This window comes from Aedes albopictus, chromosome 3 (genome assembly GCF_035046485.1).
Source record: "Aedes albopictus strain Foshan chromosome 3, AalbF5, whole genome shotgun sequence".
Taxonomy (NCBI): Eukaryota; Metazoa; Arthropoda; class Insecta; order Diptera; family Culicidae; genus Aedes; species Aedes albopictus.
The window spans coordinates 415775024-415797406 of record NC_085138.1 but is presented as its reverse complement, the minus strand read 5'-3'; the positions used below and the strand labels follow the sequence as shown (position 1 = coordinate 415797406).

The following is a 22383-nucleotide window of genomic DNA, read 5'->3' as shown; positions in this document are numbered from 1 at the left end:
CAACTCCCATCGTAGTGGGCTGACCAAGTTGCCACAAGTGCGAGAACTAGGGAGGAATTACTGCTGGAGCCTTAACGATCATCTGCGTTTAGAGCGTTATTGTTATACCCAAACAATAACGTGGCTGGCATTGTTTCGTATCTAGACAAAAAAAAACCGCTTAGTGAGTGGTATCTCGTGCGGTGAAATTTGTGTCTCCGGTCGGTAAAAAAAAATTTCTCCACAGTGTTCTAATCACCAACAACGCTCTGTCTGTCCTCCGACATGGCGTCGGGGACAGACCCCTTTCCCCTAGGGGATGTGGGTCCGTCAAATCGTCGCGATGGTACATTTGCTGGGCCTCTCTTTCCTGAATGGGGAGACCCGCACGGCAACCATGGTCAACTGGTGATGATGAGGATGGAAGCCGTCTCAGGAATTCTTCCCCAGGCGCCTTTCCTTCTCAGAAAATCCGTGGAAAGTTATCTGTGAGTGAAAGTGGACGGAGCTTACCCTGAGAAAAGAGGCGCCACGTATGTTCTGAAACTACGGAACAAAAATCACGTTGAAAAGCTGAAGAAAATGTCCAAACTAACTGACGGCTTCCCGATTAAGATCGTGGAGCATCCGGTTCTCAACGTGTCGAAGTGTGTGATAAGCTGCAGCGACACCTGTATCTACTCGGACGAAGAACTGGTTGAAGAACTGAGGGACCAGGGCGTTAAAGAAGTGCGGAGGATTACCAAGCGCGATGGCAACCAACGAGTCAATACCCCAACCATCATTTTGACTATCCAAGGCACCGTTGTTCCAGAAGACATCTACGTTGGGTGGATCCGATGTCGAACTCGCCCGTTTTATCCCACACCGATGCTGTGCTACTGTTGCTGGGATTTTGGACACACGCGTGCTCGCTGTCAGCTCCAAAGCAACCCTATTTGCGGCAACTGCTCTGGTAAGCACACAAGTACCCCCGAAACTCCATGCACGCTTGCTTCTTTCTGCAAACGATGTAACACAAACGATCATCCACTGTCAAGCCGTAAGTGCCCCATCTACGTCAAAGAAGATGAAATACAACACCTCCGGGTAGACTTAGGCGTATCCTATCCAGCAGCAAAACGTCAGTACGACCTAAGGTATAGCTCGAAATCAATGGCATCTACCGTAGCAGCCAGCAATGATCAGCGCTTTGCCGAACTCTCGGCAAAACTGGACAACGTATTGAAGGAAGTTAAAGCCAAGGACGATAAGATTGAAGCACTACTCACCGAAATCAAAAACAAAAACGCCCAGATAGAAAGGTTGGAATCGGCAATGAAACTATCACCTCAAGAAAGGCTGAAGCTGGTAAAGGAGCATGGCACTATCGAGGATCTTGTTGGCAAGATCCGCTCTCTGGAAGCAGATTTGGCAAGAAAGGACAAAGAAGTCGCCGTGATTCGTGATATTTACATCCCAAAGAAAACCACCAAAACTAACTATGGAAACAGAACCACGAACACCGACTGGTCGAATGAATCTGACGTAGGAAACGATGGACACAAATTATCCCACAATCTCAACCCTGAAGCTGCAAACGCTAAGAAATCGAAAGCAAAAAAGAAAGCTATGAAAACCGACAGTAATGAATGCCTCAACAAACGCACTAGAAACCGCCTTTCGCCAATCACAACCCTTGAATGCACACCCACATCAGAATCAAGCCCGGAAGTTATCGTCACTGACATTTCCTCAGGCGACGAACCGATGCTGAACGCATCTGGGTATATATCCGACACCTAAATACCAGACAGCTCATCTAGTCCCCTCCGAAGCATCTGTTCGACACCTTAGTAGAAACGCAAAATAGCCTTCTATAACTTTCCCTCGAAAAACTGTTATTGATACAGAGAGAAATCCAAAAATGGAGCGGACTAGCCAAGCCACGCCAATACTGAACAACCACGCCATGATACCAGACAATCCTACAACCAGAAGCGCTCAACATTTATACCCGGCGGAGCTACGAAGCAGTCGAGGCACCGCCAGTGCGGACGTATATGCCACACCGGAATTGACGGACACCCCTCGACACTTCGTGGCGGTCGGAAGAGGGACGGACAAGGGAGGCAACTCCTATCCCCCTATGGACACCGAGGGAGCCAAGCCATCTCTAAACCAACATAAAATCGACAAAGCTCTTCGCAGGGGTAGTCGGGAAGAACATCACCCTCCGCTGGACAACGAGGGATCCAAAAAACCTCAGAATCAGCTACGATATAGTGCTAGACCAACCGTAAACACATTTCCTGCGCTGCCGCAAAGTGCTAGATCAGACGCCATCATCTATGATTCATTTCAACTCAAACATAGAGGAATCACTTCTCCCGTAGCAAGTTCTTCTGGTAATGCTTCGAACCGAGTTGAAAGGAATAGTCCATCACGCCGATACGCAGCCCCCGAGAAAAAATCTTCGACAAGCTCAAGACATTTGAACCCAACCCGTGCCAGAATTCCATCATCACAGCAACTGAACATCTCCAGCCCGCAAGATATGTCGAACGAAACATCTGCAAACACTCCGTTCGCCATTCAGTGGAACATCAATGGCTATCTCAATAACCTGTCTGACCTTGAGATTCTTCTCAGACATCAGCAACCAATCATTTTGGCCATCCAAGAGACGCACAGAGTTAGCGTTAATAGGTTAAACTTGTCCTTGCAGAGAAGGTACAAATGGACCTTAAAATGCAATGATAACATCTACCACTCAACTGCTATTGGCGTTTTGTCCACCATTCCTTATTCTACGCTTCAACTTAATACAGAGCTACCCCTAGTGGGAGTGAGACTCGAGTATCCGTTCCCTTTGACAGTGATATCTGGTTATCTCCCAAACGGACGGATCGAGGACCTTAAACTCCGCCTTACCAACGCACTTCAGGGTCTACAGAGCCCAGTTCTTATTTTGTGGGATGTAAATGGCCATCATCCAGAATGGGGAAGTCGATCACCTAATGACAGGGGACTACTAATTATGGAAGTTGCAGAAACGCTAGATTTGGTTGTTCTTAATGACGGAGCTACAACGTTCACCAGAGGCCAACAAGAGTCCACGGTTGATGTTAGTTTATGCAGCCCAAACATCGTGAATCGACTCCTCTGGACTGCCAGCGGGGACCCTATGGGCAGCGATCATCACCCAGTGTTCATCCACATCAACGGAAAGCCAGAGTCTATCTCTCGACGCCCTCGATGGAAATATAATCAGGCAGATTGGTATCACTTCCAAGAACTAGTAGACTCCGAAATATCCAACATAGCACCGAACAATATCGAAGGCTTTTTGAGCACAATCCATCAAGCGGCGCTATCTTCTGTTCCTCTAACAACTCCAAATCCAGGTCGAAGATCCCTACCATGGTGGTCTCCAGACATCAAGAAACTGGTCAAAAAGAGAAGAAAAGCCCTCCGAGCCGCTAAACGTTTACCAAAAGGTCATCCGGCAAAATCTCAACTCGTAGAAGCTTATCATTCAACACGAAATGAATGCCGTCAAAAAATTCGAGAGGCCAAAAGACGAACATTTGATGAGTTCTTAGATGGAATTAATGAAAGCCAAACAGCTTCCGAATTGTGGAATCGAGTAAACGCTTTAAGTGGCAAACGAAGGGCCACAGGCATGACATTACGATTGTCAGAAGGGCTTACACGAGATCCGCTCAAGATAGCCAACGCTCTAGCTGACCACTTCGCTTCGCTATCATCATTAGACCAATACGGCACCAGTTTCATTCGAAAGAACCAAGCATCCGTTGACAGCGTGGCGAACCTAGTAGTACCGGAAGAAAACGCCCCTCTTTTGATAAACTCCCCTTTCCGTGTGGAGGAACTGAACTTCGCCCTACGCCATTGCAAGGGTAAATCAGCCGGCCCTGATGATCTCGGCTACCCGTTATTCCAACATCTCACAACTGATTCGAAGGTTACCTTTCTTTCCCTCCTGAATAAAATCTGGGTCGAGAACACAATACCGAAATCCTGGACACACAGCTTAGTGGTTCCCATACCTAAACAGGGAAAAGCTGTCAAATCACCGGCGGATTTTCGACCGATCTCGTTAACCTGTTGCGCAAGCAAGATTCTTGAACGTATGGTAAATCGTCGGTTAAGTCGGTTTTTAGAGGACAACCAGCTTCTAGACCACCGGCAACACGCCTTTCGTCCTGGTCACGGAACAGGGACCTATTTCGCCGGTTTAGGAGATGTCCTGCAGGACGCTATGAACAAAGGCCTCCATGCCGACATCGCTTCATTGGATCTCTCTAAGGCTTATAACCGTGCCTGGACACCTCGTGCTATCCAACAGCTTGCTGAATGGGGCCTGCGCGGACACATACTACACTTCCTCAAAAATTTTCTGACTGGCAGAACTTTCCAAGTAATTATCGGAAACACTCACTCTACTATCCGTGCAGAAGAGACTGGGGTGCCACAGGGATCGGTTGTCGCTGTTACTATTTTCCTTGTTTTGATGAACAGCATCTTCGACGCTCTACCAAAAGAAATCTACATCTTCGTTTATGCCGACGATATAGTCCTGGTGGTCATTGGTCGCACTCTCAAATTCATCAGACGAAAACTTCAAGCAGCTGTTTCAGCAGTATCCAGATGGGCCACACTCACTGGTTTCAGTCTGTCGGCGGAAAAAAGCGTGGTATCCCATATATGTAGTTCCCGGCATCGTGGCCTACGGACCCCCGTAACAGCAAACGGAACGCCGATCCCTACTAGAACAACAATAGCTGTACTTGGAGTGCAACTAGACCGCCAGCTACGTTTTGAGGCCCATATGAATGGAATTAAGAAGAACTGTCAGACAAGATTGAACATTCTCCGCACCTTGTCTAAACCGCATAAATGCAGCAACAGAGGGACCCTCATTAGAATAGCAAAGGCAATCATTAATAGTCGACTGTTCTACGGAATCGAACTCTTCTGCCTGGCTGGAGATGCACTAATTACACGCCTTGCTCCAACATATAACCAAGCTATTCGAATAATTGCCGGACTTCTTCCTTCAACTCCAGCAGACGCGGCATGCGTTGAACTGGGTACTCTTCCGTTCCGATACCAAACTACAGAAACGCTATGCTCTAGGACAATCAGCTTTTTGGAAAAAACTAGTGGAGATAATGAGGTCTCTCTCCTCATAGAGGGGAACAGAGCTCTCGTCAGTCTGGCCCATCTGGAACTCCCCCCGGTAGAACAGGTCCACTGGGTTGGAGCCAGGAAGTGGGACGCTCCAAACTTCCGCGTTGACCTCTCAATCGCAAAATGCTTCCGAGCAGGAGACAACTCTGTGGCTATGCGCGCGCATGTAACAGAGTTGTTATCGACGAAGTACCAAAACTATCACCATCGCTTTACGGATGGGTCCAAAGCTACGGGAAGGACAGGCTTCGGTGTCTCTGATATTGATAGCGGCTATTTCTACCGGTTACCAGATCAATGTTCTGTCTTTTCGGCTGAGGCTGCTGCAATCCTTCTCGCTACGACAAAACCAGCATCCAAGCCAATCTGTGTGATCTCCGACTCCGCTAGTGTCCTCGCCACGCTCAACTCACCATCAACACGTCATCCATGGATTCAGGCTATCCAGAAAGAAGCACCCGCTAACACGGCCTTTCTTTGGGTCCCCGGCCACTGCGGCATTCGCGGAAACGTTGAAGCCGACCATCTCGCAGCCATAGGCAGATCCGGCCGTAGTTTCACTAAACTAACACCTGGGATGGACCTGAAATGCTGGGTCAAATCGCAAATCCGCTCGACGTGGGACCAAGAATGGATTAACTCCAGAGACCTGTTTATTAGGAAAATTAAAGATGTAACTTCTGGTTGGAATGACGTAACAGATCGTCACGACCAGCTTATACTATCTCGACTTCGATCCGGACACACTCGCGTTACCCATAACATGGGACACGAGAGACCTTTTCGCAAAATATGCAGCACCTGCAATGTCACCATGACTGTAGAACACCTGATAATCAACTGTCCTTGTTACCAAGCGATACGGGACCGCCATAATATCTCATACAGTATAAGGGATGCCCTTGCAAATGACCAGACCAGCGAAGCAGCAGTTATATCCTTCATCAAAGATGCAGGACTTTACCTGAAAATTTGAAACATGGACAAAACTACACTCAACTCTAAATCACCAGATGATACAAGATGACGACTACGCTGAACCCGACTGACTACGACTCGGACTACTGGAAAGACAACGATACTTAAAATTTTCAATAATCATATTCTTAAACTCTGTATGACAGGGGGGCCTCTCATTGCGAAGCCCTCTCCCTCTTGACGAACGGAGATGAACCAGCCATCGGCTGAAAGTCTCGATAATAAAGATAATAATAATAATTTTAAATTATTGAGTTGGACTTTTTATGATGAGATAAGTTCACCGTTTAGGCAATGAGAATTGGTAGAAACAGCGTGAGTATGATGCTTTCCTGTCTAATTAAGGCCGCTTGAGCAGAACTTTGTGTTCCTGTCGCTACTGTGTTGTTTCTCCACTTATGACTCTTAAGATGTGATTCGCGTACTACTTTTAGACCCGTTAGTAGCTGTTGAGTTGTAACGCTTACTACACAAGCAAGCTACGGATGAGCCCGCCAACACTGAAATGCCTTCCGAGGACAAAGGGAGTGGTAAGGACCATTCGGGAAACTGACTAAGCGGCAGCATGTTACCTTGGTGGACTCCCCAAGCGAGTCATCGCTGTTCGTTGCTGCCTGCTACGGCATCTAACCTTGAGGGTGCGAAACAAGGTTGCGACCATTCATTTGCAAAGATTTACATTCATTTGCTATTATCTCAGTTCAGAAGCATGCTATCGAAAAACAATGTATGGATGAATTTAACCTTGTAGTTTTATCTGAAAGTTTGCTGAATAACATTGGGGTCGCAAACGTATACCAAAGTCGTGAGCGAGCTGTGAAGGCAACTCTCCACGCGGCGAATGTAAATTACATTCACGCTGTGGAGAGTTACCTTCACAGCTCGCTCACGACTTTGGTATGCGTGTGCGATCCCAATGTTATTCGGCAAACTTTCAGATAAAACTACAAGGTTAAATTCATCCATATATTGGTTTTCGATAGCATGCTTCTGAACTGAGATAATAGAAAATGAATGTAAATCTTTGCAAATGAATGGTTGCAACCTTGGTGCGAAATGCACTATCCTCTCTCTGAAGCAATGCCTTCTTGTTGGTTTTAGAGAGACGAAGGATTTGGCGACCATGGGAATGTCGTTTAGAGGGTCGACGAAAAAATAGTCTTGGCTTTTACTTTTTTTTGTAAAAGGTTGTCCTTTTATGCACACTACTTGGAGCTACCTGTTCAGGTTCTGTCTTACCGTTTGGTCATTCCGGAGAACTTCCGTCAGCGTATCCACAAGCAGCTCCATAGAGGACATCCAGAAATGGAGAGAAAGAAAGCTATCGCACGCAGCTACGTGTATTGACCAAGGATAGATGACAACATTGCCATTTTGAGAAGATGTGAGAGCTGTGCTATCCATTCAAAAACACCAGAGAAAGTTCCTCTGCAGTCCTGGCAGTCCATTAGCCAAATCTCCCTGGCAGGGTTCCTGATTTCCACTTTCCATCTTCTTCCACATTCGAAGACAGTCAGCAGTGAACGATTGTCCCTTTAGTTTGTGTGTTTGCTGGTCAGCGACAACAGCAAACTCCGGCGAACGGTGGGAAGCCCCACTTGGAAATTACTCATTCGTCCACGTTCGCATCGCAAGCTGCGATGCAATTCGTGAGTGATACGAGTGATTTTGTGCACACGATTTTTTGATGATTTCAAAAAAATGTTTTTTATTTTCCTTGCTAATCTAGCATTTCAACAACAATACAATAAAAATGTATGCATTACATGCAGAAATTCTCTTCTAGTTATGATAATAGCCGCTTCGATCGCTCACCAGCATTTTCCACCATTCGCCATTCATTCATTCGCGTGCGATCCAAACTGCGACGAACGGCAACGAATATCCATGTCAACCAACTTGCGCATCGCTTCCCACCAGCGTTGCCAACCTTCCAGATTTATCTGGATTTATCCAGATTTTTGAGGTCCCATTTAACAAAAGTCTGGAAGATCCAGACATTTGTTTTCCGCATTTGTAAGGTTTTTGCCCGGAATTTGTAAGGTTTTCACACGAATCCAGACTTTTCCAGACAAATCTTCCTAAATCATCCAGATTTTTCAAAAATTGACCTGGCATCCCTGCTTCCCACTGGTGATGGGTTTGCGTGTTTGATCACGACTATCTGTTTGCTGCATCTTTCTCGATTCGCTTCAGCAAAGAGGAGTGAATATGAATGGAGTGAGGCGAATATACACTGAACGAAACCCCCCGCCCAAGATCGACTGAGAGGCGATACGATCACGCCCCTTAACGACATTTGGTCGGAAACCGTATGGTCCACCGACCGAATGATGTCATCCTAAAACCGGATGACAGTGATATGAAAATTGAATGTCGACCATATGGTCGAGCAACCTTGTTTTTTAGCGATTGATAACAATAATGTCACCGCTATCTTTTACAATGTGCTTAGTGGCCAGGATACCCTCGCGGGCATCCTTTTCAAAAAAAGTTGGCATGTCCAAGACATGCGATGCAAAATCGTCAACGACCCGGGTGTCACGATCAAGGAACTTGTTACGCTATCGATGAATAAATTCGGTACATCTGAGCGGCCTTCGCTCTGCAACTAATATTCATTCACATAGCGTGCGTCGACTCATACGGGAACAAGATGATCGTCATCCGCTTTTTAGAATGGTTGCCGTATGACTGATTCGTCATTCGAAAACACGATTTTGGTAATTTGGAATGGATGGTCGGACAAATCAGTCGATTTCGGGATGGGGTTTTCGTTCAGTGTACCGATCCTTGCTCCCTGGGAACGTCTACACATCGATTTTGCTGACCCGCTTCCTGATAGTTGTTGACGCTTATTCCAAGTGGCCAGAAATTCGCATCATACGATCTCCGATACCTGCAGCAGTAATCGAGTTTCAGAACGAGTTGTAGCTATTTTTTAACGTTTAGACTTTCCCAACGTCATAGTTTCCGATAATGACACCCAATTCACATCGGAACAGTTCGCTGCAGAATGCAGAATAAATAGTATTCAACACTTCCGGATCTCACCGTATCATCCACAATCCAATGGTCAGGCGGACCGATTCGTTGATACTTCGAAGAGATCTTTGCACAAAATCAACGAAGGGGGAAACATGCCAGAAACTCTCCAGACTTTTCTTCAAGTACAGTAGACGTTCGATAAGTGCAACATGCTTATGTTTCAGTCACCGAATGTAATTTGCAAATACTGTCCAACGAGAGTAACTCGGAGAAATTCAGAATTATTCTATTTACCAATGATCGACGAAATTTGTCGAAAAACATCCCTAGAACCACATGAAAAGCAGGTTACCGGGCAATTGCGATAGTATCAGGCAACACTTCAGCAAAAACGGGAGATCTAAATCGCGCATTGAACGTCAACTTGCCACTGTTTTGAAATTAGAAATAGTTATCCTTCGTCATGGTCCCTCCCCCTGGATATTCGATCTTGACGCGATGGGAGGGCTTAACCCATTAGCACTTTAGCGCCAGTTCATTCACCACCGCTTGGACTTTGAGCTAGATATATCTAGTTTACGAGTTGAGCGCAAGTGAAGGAATCGCCGTAAGTGCTAATGGGAACCAAAGGAGTATCCGTCGTGCATTTATCACAAGTCAAAAACAAATTATAATTCAGCTTGCATAGACCTAATCTTTGCATTCTTTGAATTTTCTCAAATTTAACAATAACTGTTAAATTTAACGTAACGCAAGAGTGGGTAGAGGAGGTCTCTGCGTTACACTCATCATTCGTTACTTGAATTCGTTAGTACACAGGACAGGGGACGCTAGGATAAGTTGACTTACAGCCTTACAGATTAGATTCATTACAATTAGAAAATTATGGACTGATTAGGTAAAGATAAAACTGTTGATTATAGGAGTTTATATTTGTATTTCTTATTTTATGGGTTTTGAGAATTTATAAAAGTTGACACATAATCATTATCATTTTTATTTTTGACAAAAATCAGTTGACTAAACATTTTTGTTTTTATATCTTAGACGGTATTATTTCACTGATCAAAAAAGCAGGAATTTAGTTAGGACTTAGGACGGTTGACATTGTAAAGGGTTACGATGGATATAATATTACTTTGGACTGAGATGATCACAGATATACAGAAGACGACTAGCGAAATTAGAAACACAATTTGATACATTATTGACTATATTTTGACAAATAGGGTTTGACAAATTTCTTTACAATATCGAATGGAAGCTCAAAAGTGTTATCTAACACTAATATGAGAGTTATTTGGGGATGATGCTGGTGCTGTCAATGACTAACATCGGTTGTTGATACTATTGGTAATCAGCTTGAAATAATTTTCAGAATGTATTATAAAATAACTGAGGATATTATCTGATTATTGTTTGGGGAAGCTGTCAGAAAAACTAGTTGCCCATATCGGCTAAAAACGCTAGCTCTGGTAGCTGTCTTCGAAGCATTTTCAGAAATATCAAATCTTTAAAAATTAGCTACGACACATTTTTTTTTCTTTTTGCTCTTTGTATATTTCTTAAGAATAGTACTCTGAAAATGTTAAAGTAGACATATACACCCTTTTTTTATCTCTGAATGTTGCCCAGTGACCTCGGAGATTTTCGATTATTGAAATTTTGTTCAACTATCAAATCATCTTTGGAGCTTCCATTCGATCAAAACACTAGTGCGATGGGAAAAGTTAAAAACAGTATTTTTAAAAACTACTACGACCCAATGCTAATTACTACACACTTTGCTCAAGTTGACGACATCGTCTAGTCCATCGTGAGTATTGGTCCTAGTAGGGGGAAAGTTGGGAAAGGGTCCAGGCTTTGCTATCAGCTGTCCTGCAGCTCCACCTGGTCACTCTTCAAAAAAAAAAAAGAAATAGTTATCCTTCGTCATCTTCCGTCGTCTGTCACCTAAAACGAATGAGTTCGTGGGAAGTTATCAAGCCGGCTTCATCGACGGCCGGTCGACAACCGACCAGATCTTCACCGTACGGCAAATCCTCCAGAAATGCCGTGAATACCAGGTCCCAAAGCATCACCTGTTCATCGACTTAAAAGCGGCATACGACAGTATCGACCGCGCAGAGCTATGGAGAATCATGGAATAAAACGGCTTTCCTGGGAAGCTGACTAGACTGATTAAAGCAACGATGGATGGTGTGCAAAACTGCGTAAGGATTTCGGATGAACTATACAGTTCATTCGAATCTCGCCGGGGACTGCGACAAGGTGATGGACTCTGATGCCTACTCTTCAACATCGCTCTGGAAGGTGTGATGCGACGTGCCGGGCTCAACAGCCGGGGAACGATTTTCACAAAATCCGGTCAATTTGTGTGCTTTGCGGACGACATGGATATTATTGCCAGGACATTTGGAACGGTGGCAGAGCTGTTCACCCGCCTGAAACGCGAAGCAACAAAGGTCGGACTGGTGGTGAATGCCTCAAAAACAAAGTACATGCTGGTTGGCGGAACCGAACACGACCGGATCCGTCTGGGTAGTAGTGTTATGATAGATGGGGATACTTTCGAGGTGGTGGAGGACGTCTACCTAGGATCCTTACTGACGGCTGACAATAACGTGAGCCGTGAAATTCGGAGGCGCATCATCAGCGGAAGTCGGGCCTACTACGGGCTCCAGAAGAAACTGCGGTCGAAAAAGATTCGCCCACGCACCAAATGCACCATGTACAAAATGCTAAGACCGGTAATCTTCTACGGGCACGAGACATGGACCATGCTCGAGGAGGACCTGCAAGCACTCGGAGTTTTCGAGCGACGCGTGCTAAGGACGATCTTCGGCGGTGTGCAGGAGAACGGTGTGTGGCGGAGAAGAATGAACCACGAGCTCGCTGCATTTTACGGCGAACCCAGCATCCAGAAGGTGACCAAAGCCGGAAGGATACGGTGGGCAGGGCATGTTGCAAGAATGCCGAATAACAACCCTGCAAAGCTGGTGTTTGCAACTGATCCGGTTGGCACAAGAAGGCGTGGAGCGCAGAGAGCACGATGGGCGGACCAGGTGAACCGTGATCTGGCGAGTGTTGGGCGTGACCGAGGTTGGAGAGCTGCAGCTGCAAATCGAGTATTATGGCGGCAAATTGTTGATTCAGTATTATCATGAATTTGATGTTAACTAAATAAATGAATCTACCAAAAGTTCACCTGAGATTCCTCGAAAAGTATATTCTGGAATTGCTCTAGGAGCATCACCTGTGGTTTCGTCAAAAGGAATTCCTCTAGGAGTTTCACCAGGGATTTTTTGACGAATTGAATTTGGGATTTCTCTAGGAATTCCATAAAGAATTCATACGCAAGTTCCTAAGAAGACCGACCATAGGCAAATCTGACGAAAGCTAACGATCACTCTTTTCTCTGGTGGCAGGAATGAGAACCCTATGAAAAACGTGACTCCGCCAAAATTTGTCATTTTTCACTTTTTCGTATCGAATTCTGCATCGTAGAGAAACAAACGAGCACTTTTTGGAAAGAAAATTTAATTCTTTTTCAGTTGCGCTTAGATCCGGTAGGTACTTACGAACAATTTATGTGATTAATTTGAGGAGCTCTTGCTATGCCTCTGGAGGGCGATCTTCCGGATTTTTTGTTAGCTGGCCAATCCGATGTCTGTCGACGTGGGCATCAAGAATGATGATCATGGAAGCCATTGCAAATGGAAAATAGCAACTTCTAGAGCAAAAAATGAGTAAAATTTGACGACAAAAAATTGACTTTTTTGTGTAAACAAACGATTTTCTCCTTATCTCACCTAGCGCCTCTATAATTGAGGGTCATCTGGATTAGCCTATAGAACCACCACTGGTTCGCACTGGAACTACGGTAAACATAAAAAAACTCAGGAAGAAAGGATTCCCGGAGGATCTTTGAGAGGAATTTCTAGAGAAGCAGCTGACGGCTAGGGTGGGGCTAATTTTAAAAAATCTTTCCAGGATGTGATTTCCCAAGTGGAAAGTGATCTACTGGTCGTAAAAAGTGTGTAAGTGCTTTAGCAAAAATTAAACTTAAACCCTTTGCGCCACCCCTAAATATCAACCGAAATCGCTCATTTTTGTACAGCTCACTTATTTCGACCAGTAGATCACTTTCCACTTGGGAAATCATATCCCGGAAAGATTTTTTGAAATTAGCCCCACCCTACTGATGGTGCTATGGAAGTATATACCAAAGGATCTTTAGAAGGAATTCCCTGACTTATTTTAGAAAGGATTCTTGGAGGAACTACGAAGGGAATTCATTTAAGACCTTCGGATGGAACTCCAGGAGGAATATCTGGAGGTTTTTTTTTTCGGATTAACTTTGGAAGGATTTCCGGATAAATTACGGAAACAATCTCCAGGAAACAATTTGCAGAAAATAATTCTTAAACTTCCTTTTGCAATGGGGTCACTTTTGACCACATTAAATTGGCTGCCATTCCATAACAGGGTATCTTTTCGGGATACCCTCAGAAATTCCTCCAAAAATGTCTCCAGCAAATCCTCCATGAAATACTGCAAGGATTCCTTTAAGAATTCCTCCCGAGTTTCCTACAAATACCTATTTCTCTATAGTTTCTTTCAGGAATTTCTCCAGAGAATGCTCAAGAACCTCCTCCATGGATTTGTCCAGGGTTTCTCCAGGCAGTAGTGTTTGGACGAAAAAGTGATAAGTGAACCACTCGGCAGTTTCTCTTCTCTTCTGTTGGTTCTGTTTCAATTACCAAGCGGTGTATGTTCTCTCGTCGAGTCGCATGGTTCACGAAGGAACACAAAGAAGATATGTACTCCGATATAGACAAGCTGCGGCGATGAGCGAGCATCGCTAAGTGTAACACTCACCGATGATCTCTCATCGTTGGCTTGGGACAACTGTGAATAATCGTTATTTTTATCAGTTTCGCTTTAAAAACGCGAACTACTTTTTAATTTAACTGTATTCATGACGATGCAGGTTGTGTAGTCACAATAAAAAAGAATTACAGTGGTTTTTCGGTTTTATCACGGTCAAAAAAAATTTTACCGTGAAATAAACGAAACCGTGAATTTGACGAAACGAGAAATAAATGTACATTTTTTATTCAAATCGTTCAGCTGCAAAATATATGAGTCGTAGTTCACATTTTTAACCAGTTTTAGTGGACTGGGCAATGCTGAATTGATTTAATATTGATTTCGGAATGTTTTAGAACAAGTGTGATAAAAACGAAATGAAAATCGTGATAAAATCGAATAGAAAACCGTGAATTTGAACGAGTAGTGATTAAAACGACTAGTGATAAAACCGAAACACCACTGTATGAGAATAAAATAGTCTTACCGAATGCATCGCTTTCATTAGCGTCATCGAGCATCTTCTCTTTTGATTACGCTCTGGAACACCAAATCTCTTAAGAATTCTGGAAAAATCCCTGCGGTATTTTCTTGAGAAATGTCTTAATCCTTTCCTTCCCACGACTTTGAACGACTATTTCTATGCCAAGAAAGCGTTTCCGAAAAAAGTGCTTGAACAAAAGTTATTGCAAATTGATCAAATTTTTCCGAAATCAACTAAAATTGTTTTGGTTGTAAATCAATAGTATTTTAATTGTTTATCAATAGTTCCACTATTGAAACAAGTAGTTTGGAGTTGGGCTTACCTAATGAGATTACAATTATATTCTAAAAACTATTGCATCATATTCATCTTATTCCGTTTGTCTCGAGTTTGTCGAAAATCGATAGTGCTCTAGCTAGAGCAACCATGGCAAGTTGGGGGTTAAGGAATTTCTGAACGTTTCTCTGGGAGAATTCCCGGAAGAATCCCTAGAGAAATTGCTGGAGCAATCGTTCCTGAAATACCTGAAAGAATCCCAGGAGGAATTTCTGGTGCCATCCCTAGAGGAATCTTAGAAAGGATTCGTGGAGGAATACATCAATGAATTCTTGGAATTCATTCCCTGGAGGATCCCTGGAAGAATTCGTTCCTATAGCAATCCCAGGAGGAATTCCTATTGAAATCCCTGAGTAATTCCTGGAGGAATCCCCGAATAATTCTTGGAGGAATCCCTGGAGGAATTTCTTGATAAATCTCTGGAGGATTAAAAAAATAAATCTCAGGAGGAATCCTTAGAAGACTTCCGTTAAGATATTCCTGACGGAATCCCTGGGGGAATTCCTATAATTTCTTACAGAAATAGGAGGAACTCCTATAGACTATTGCAAGAAATCCAGTAAGAATCCCTGGAAAAATTACTAGACGAATCCATTGAGAAATCTCTGGAGCAATACCTGGAGGATTTACGTTTTAATATTCCTAGAGGAATTTTCGGAGAAATTCCAAGAGGAATTTTCGGAGAAATTCCAAGAGGAACTTATATAAAAATTCCTGAACGAGTTCCTATAAAAACTCCTAAAGAAAGCCCTTAGGAATTCTTGGAGGAATCCATGAGGAATTTCTGGAGGGATTCTTGGAGGAATCCCTGAGAAATTCCTATAGAAATTCCTGAACGAGCCCCTATAAAAAATGCTTGAGGAATTCCTCAAGTGGCAGTGGGGTTCCGGTGTAATTATCGAAGCTATTGCTCGAGCAGGGTCGAGTTAACAATACCGTGCTTCCAGACGACTGCATGTTCAAAAGAAGCTGATTAGGTCGCATTCAAACCAACTCAAGCACCGTTCCCATGAAGCATCGGTCGCAACGGTTTCAAGCACTTTCCTGGTAAACATGTTCGGCCTTCAAACTAGATCACCGATATCGCAATTCCAAAGGATTCAACCCGAGCATAACAGATGATTCCAATTTCATAACCTCCAACGTTCACCTTGGTACCTTTCTTCTCAGAGTTGCTCAAAATTTCTCCGGATTACTCTCGTTTTTGCTGAAGTCTATTAGGGTCTGGGACCTTTTGGCAAGGGGGACCTTTTGAGCACTTGCTGCTATAACTCAGTCAATTTTGAACAAATTGACTTCATTTTTGTGACACGATCAGATACATACGTAGTATCTAATCATATTCAAAAATTCATGTTAATATGTTTGAATTGACTGACTTATAACAGCAAGTGCCCAAATGGTCCCAAAGTCCCTACTATCGCAAAATCAAAACAACATTGCCGATAACCTGCTTTTCCTGTTTTAGAGATGTTTTTTATTCGTGTTACTCTCGTTTGCAGTGTCTTGTCCCTAGGGTGCTGCGCTGTGCAGATTGTATCTGTATCTTCAAGTTGAACAATAAGCATCATTGAATAGTAATCAATCTGAAGTAACAATTGTAACAATATCATTTTTTCTCCAATAGATTACACTTTCTTTTGTACTATTCCTCAGTAAAATACAGAATATGCCATGTTTTTTTACTGGGGTAGAATATACTTGGTTATCATTTATTGAAAATTGTTGCACGGGAGATAGCATTCATTCAACCACCCCTCCCATTGTTTGTAATTTACTTGCTAAAATTGTCGATTATATTTGTTTCATATGCTTACGTCCTAGAAAGTTCATAATTTATTTAAAATAATAACGCTACGCTAGTTTAGGTGTGCATTGAATTGCAAGGATAAAAATAATGTCACATATGAGGAAAATAATACGTTTGCCAAAATCAACGTTCAATAAAAATAAGAATTGTCATTAAGTACCTACACAAAAGAATCAGTTCCAAAGCGGGTCGACGATGTTCATCATCGTGTCCGTTCTGTGTTGACGAGAAAATCAAATGTGGCGGCAGCAAAATGCAACGGACGACAAATGTTCACTGGCGGCAAGGACGTGGCGGCGATGCGAGGTTCGGTTCTCCTCCTCAGTGTTCCTTCTTCTTCGGTTTCTTCGGATTCCGGGAGCGGCTCTTGGCCTTGCACAGCGGACAGATTGGCGCGTTCCGGTGGATCTGCTGGTGGCACGAAAGACACGACTTCATCGGCGGTGGTTGTTGCCTGAGAAATGTGGGGAATTTCAGCGATTAGTTAGATGCTTGCATATGGTGTTAACCTTGATCCAGTCGACGTAATATACTATTTTTTACTATTCTTGTCGTTAGAATATAAGTTCGTCGGTGATATAAGTTCAGATCGTTCAGATAGCCAAGTACTATTTAATGGAAAAATAGGATTTTAACCTATTTTGTCTAAATTCAATAATTTTATAAAAAAAAATCATAGAAGTTTATTGGTAGGGAGAGTATATCCAATTTAGCATAACGCCGATGGGCATAATTGGCATTTGGCTCAATGGCGTTTGGCATAATATGAAGAACAGCCAAATTAAGAAGATGAAACAACACTAATATTATGGCAAAGCTTAACGGCATTATGTCTAATGGGATACTCTGAAAACAAAATAACGGGTGGTCACTAAATAACGGGAATGCTTTGAATGTGCTCTTAAAAATATATGATCTTTAAAAATGGCAATCTGAATTTAACTATCATAAAGGTTTAACAATGTACGTCCATGGAAAATATAAAATTTAAGAAAGTTGAACGTAGTAATTTGTACAGTATTTTTTTGCAGTGATGTTGGAGCAACTGCTTTGTACGACTTTTCAGAGTTTACTTTCACGCATTTTCTGCGTCTGTGAAATCGTTGGTCAACATAAATGGTTTCTCAGCTACCTTTAGCATCTACACACTCAAACAGTAATAAGAAAAAATGGGGATACTGACTTGTTTTTTTTTTTTTTGCTTTGGTTGTAGCCTTTTCCCGTAAATGACATTTATAGAAATTTCCAAAAAATGTTATTTTTCTGTATCACCAAAACGTGTCGATGTAATTTGTGCACTGCGGTTCATTGTTGAACTTTTTTTGTGCTATTTTTTTTTATAACGAACCATTTACATGTTGTTCAATGTGTAAATGTGATTTGATGTAAATATTTGTTATTTAACAAGGCATTCTATTGATTTATCCAGCCCATGTCACAAAAGAAGATTTTATTATGTGAAATGATATCATGCTTATTGGTTTTGCTAGTTTTCCTCTATTTCCTTCAGGATCTGTTTCTTGGGATGCCGAAATGTGGAATTCATTCAAAACCGGGCGGGTTCTAGTTTTATAATGGTTTACTATTAACTTTTTTTACGGTTGTTTTGAGCAATCAGTAGAGCCGTCCAAGGCGTTTTGGTAGTGCTTCCTGTTTCAATGTCGTTTTCTGCAGAACAGAATAAGTTGACACAAAATAAAAAATACGCTGACTTTGTGGATAGATAGACGATGGTTTTGTCTAAAAAATGTTTACTCTATGGACGTTTCTATTGTTTTTAATCAGCTGCTAAAAGCATTCCCGTTATTTAGTGGCCACCCGTTAGTTATAGCTAGTGAACGATAGTATGTACTTTTTCTAATCTTGAAATGAATCTTGTCGACTGGAATAAGGTTTTGAACAGAACAAAGAAGTTCGAGGCGACAGGATACTCAACGGAAGGGTCATAAATAGTATTAGTAGTAACATAGGAGGAGTGGATTAAACGGAAGATATCATAAATTAAGAAACAAACAAAAAAATCACCTCAGATTGACATTGAAATCAGACCTGAACGTGGGATGGCCGATTCCGATGGATGACGGCGCTGGCTGGAGTCGATTGGTGGGCAGTTCCGGTGGTTTGTTGATGCGCATGGCCACCGGAGGCGGTGGCAGAAAACCTGGTGGCGCCGAAGGAGGCAATGCCGTAACGGGCCCGTCCGGAGGCAGAGGATGATGCGCGGAAAGCGCCGGCCGAGCGAAAGCTGCCGTCGGTGCCGTGAGAGCTTTACCGCCGGTGTAGTAGTTTTGGAAGCGACTGAAAAGGGGAAAAAAGTACTTAGAAATGGCGGTTCCTACCCAAAGTGTGGAAGCTTTTACTACTCTGGAGAGATAATCGATCCCTCTTCCTCGTGCAGTTCGGGCAACCGTTCCAGGCCCAGGTATTCACGACGCATTGTGTCCACTTCCGTTTTTAGCGGAACGTACTCCTCATGGAAGCGATTGGCCATGTTGATCGAGCGAATCCGGTTCTCCTCCGCTTGCTTGATGACGGTTTCCATCTAGAAAGGGTAATTGTAATAAGCCTCAGTTTCACTGAAACCGTTACTTCATTAACTTGATGGTTTATCTTAACGTTTAGTCTTTCACTAGGTTATGGGCTCAGGCTTTGCTGGACTCCGTCCGTAAACACTTATCATCTATGTTGGATATCAGTTCAACGTCGTCTACACTACTGTTCAGGGCTTCATCAACAAACATAGGTTCTGAGGATACAATGAAGTTCCAAACCAAACCAATAATTGGAAAACAGGTGAATGTTTTCATTCCGGAAACCGTCGTATTGCAGATACATATTAACCAACTGCCATTTTTCAGACTTCCAGCTGAAGTTTATCGAAACCGTCTTGAACGCTGACGAAGCACTATAAAATTCCCTACGACAATGTTGTGGAATATAGAAGAAGCCTTGTATGAAAAATATCATACATTTTTCTTATGAGCTTTGCTTGCTTTTCATACAAAAACAAAATGGCTTGTGGACAGAAGATGCTTCCAGCACTGAGAGATTTATTAGAAGCGTTGGCCGTATTTGAAGGTAAATAATAAGAATAATATTCCTATGTATTGTATCACTATAAAGATCTTGAAATTTATAGTGTGATGTAAACACAGCGGCGCTGATAACTTAGACAAAAGAACCAAGCCATGTTCATCAGAATATCACCGACACCCGCTCTCAAGAACAAATAACCAAGTCGGAGCCGAACTTTGTGGAAGGGGCTTTCCTGGAAAACAACAACGAGGAAGACAATTCTGAACATGCAAATCAATGCCTTGTTACGCCGGGGTTATACACAACATACATATGTAACGCAAAAATGGAACATTTTCAACATCCCTTCTGTTGAACTTGTTATCATACTATTGCAGAAAGCGGACGACTTTGAGGAGGACCTAAATTCGTGACGGACATTGTGGAAAAGCATCACCTCTACAGAATGCGAAAGATAGCAGCGTCAAAACTGACTGGCATGCAAAACCAACTTCATTAGGGCGAATTTTGCACTACTTTTCGTTCCATTCAACCGATCAAGAACTTGCAGTGATAGTCAACAAATTCATCGATCGCAGTTTGAGCTCCATCCGCACTAGGGAGCAAAAAGATCAACAAGACTTTTGGATTCCAGCTTGTAAGTATTTATATCAGAATATTATGCTAGACCCTCACGTGTACATTCATCAGATACCACTGAATCTATGGATCGCTTGGCAACTCCTGCTAAGACAAGTCGCCATTTTGTCAGCTCACATAATATTGGACAAGACATCAGTCATAGACATAGAACCCTATAAATGCACAGAAGACGCATCACAAACTTACGACATACAACTCAGAATATAAATTTTGCCCTGTTACACTAATAGATAACGAAGTCCAATCCCAGGATGACGAGGTTCCATTATTGTTCTTGCCTTTTGTTTGCAGCATCAGTTTACATAGCTCGAATTTGATCTAGGAATTTCTAATCCAAAAGGGGGCAGTTCGATTCGGGCTTCAATACAAGACCGTCTACTTTTTGATGTCCGTGTTAGGGAACGACTTGCATGTCTTGTATAGTTAATCTTTGCCCGAATTGGCCAGAGCGCTACAAATGTTTAGTTAACAAACAGGAACGTATCTTTAAGCAACGGTATAACAAAATTAAATACAAAATAATGAAACATTTACGATGAATTACAAACGTATCAACTTGACTAGCGATTTAGTGAGTATATCGATCGGTACAAAGCTCATTGACACAAGTCCGGCCACCAGATCATCCGGAACATTCCAATCCAACTATCATGTCTAATCACTTCAACTCCCCATATTGCTCTTCATTATAATACTTACCGCATTGATGTCAGCATGAATCTGCCGGAGTTCCTCTACGTGACTCATCTTTTCCTGCATCAGCAGCTCCAGCTCCCGGCGGTATTCCGAGAGGCACTTTTCCTCCGCATCACCGTTTTCCACCTCACGGATTATTTTCAACTTAACCTTCTCCAACTGAAGAGTTTTCGAGCTAAAACAATTTGATTTAAACATTAACACAATTTAGTTTATAACAATGGCAACATTCCTACCGGATATCCTTCATCGCCTCCAGCTTTGCATAAATCGTTCTCTCGTCGACGGCTGTCATTGTTACCTGATTGAAAAACTACGAACTTCTGGTTGAATCTCCTAGTAAACGGAGTTTCTTGATTTCCTGCCAATTCCCTTTACGCTATGCAAGTGTTTTCCTCCACTAAACTTCACAAAACGTTCCCAATTTCCACAATTTTCCACGAATAAAAAACCTCTTCCCAATTGATGCTGGAGATGTTGTTGATGGGGAAAATGGCCGATTAATCTTCTTTCATTCATCTGTCTCCTGTAATGTTGTATGGCATCTATATAGATATACCAATGTTGCATGCGCTCACTGTTCACACCTTTCCGATGCGCGATGATAAGTGAGCGTTTTTCCGTTCTTGTGGTACCGCTGCTGCCTCAGCTCATGGCTGTGATTTGCATTGGTTGTGCTTTTCCGCAGAACTTCCTCCAACTCCCCATCCTTTTCTCACATTGAGCGAATGTTTTGTCCGAAACTTCAATAATGGGTACACTTTGTATTCTGAACAGAGGTTATCTGCTGGAGTATGGAACTCGGTTTTCCTCTTGGTTTTGAGAATAACGTTTATTGGTACCCTTGTCAAGCCTTTAGTCCTTTGCGGTGTTTTACCATTAACTCATCCAGACAACACATCCACAACTTCGACATTGAATGTGTTTTTTTTTTGTTTCATTCACCCCCGCATTTTGATTTCTTTGCTGGCCGAGTATGTTTACAAACACAGGCTTTAATTTATTTGTATCACGCATTTTTAGTGAGAGTATGCACACTCTCAAGCTCATGAGTTTGAGAGCGGGAGACGGAAAGTGGTGAGCTAAATCGTAATAATCGGTAATGCAGCTTCAATAGAGTTCTGAACCGTGTTGGAGAGATAGGGAGAGATGTAGAAAACGTCTGAGGTGAAATTATTTTAGATTATTCGTCAGATTGTCAGCATTTATCCAGATCACTCTGAGTTTCACAAATTAGTCTCACCCACTTTCCCGCTATTTCGAGTTGCTCTGGACTGCTCAGAGTTACTCCAGGTCCAGAGTTACTTACTGTCCAGCAATAGGAGGCAATCAGTGAAGTACTAGATTGAAAGTAGTGAGCTGGATT

The 22383-nt window shown here is 42.8% G+C and overlaps 2 protein-coding genes across 5 annotated transcripts; one reads left to right on the top strand and one right to left on the bottom strand.

The window, feature by feature from the left end:
- The first annotated feature begins 150 nt into the window (after nt 1-150).
- Nucleotides 151-2414, top strand: LOC134289796 (uncharacterized). Its single transcript, XM_062856316.1, has one exon. The coding sequence runs from the start codon at nt 562-564 to the stop codon at nt 1762-1764; it is 1203 nt and encodes a 400-aa protein (XP_062712300.1). The 5' UTR covers nt 151-561; the 3' UTR covers nt 1765-2414.
- Nucleotides 2415-16321: 13907 nt separating this feature from the next.
- Nucleotides 16322-21839, bottom strand: LOC109403168 (zinc finger C4H2 domain-containing protein). 4 transcript variants are annotated; one of them, XM_019675912.4, is made up of 6 exons: nt 21605-21833; nt 21254-21543; nt 21021-21192; nt 19004-19185; nt 18669-18941; nt 16330-17097 (listed from the first exon to the last, which is right to left on the bottom strand). In XM_019675912.4, the coding sequence occupies exons 2-6, from the start codon at nt 21310-21312 to the stop codon at nt 16965-16967; spliced, it is 819 nt and encodes a 272-aa protein (XP_019531457.3). In that variant the 5' UTR covers nt 21313-21543; nt 21605-21833; the 3' UTR covers nt 16330-16964. The 4 variants fall into 4 exon arrangements, with proteins under 4 accessions (XP_019531458.3, XP_019531459.3, XP_019531457.3 ...); XM_019675913.4 differs by having other exon boundaries at nt 16322-17097; nt 19007-19185; nt 21254-21839; XM_019675914.4 differs by having other exon boundaries at nt 16324-17097; nt 18693-18941; nt 21254-21837.
- Between the last annotated feature and the right edge of the window lie 544 nt (nt 21840-22383).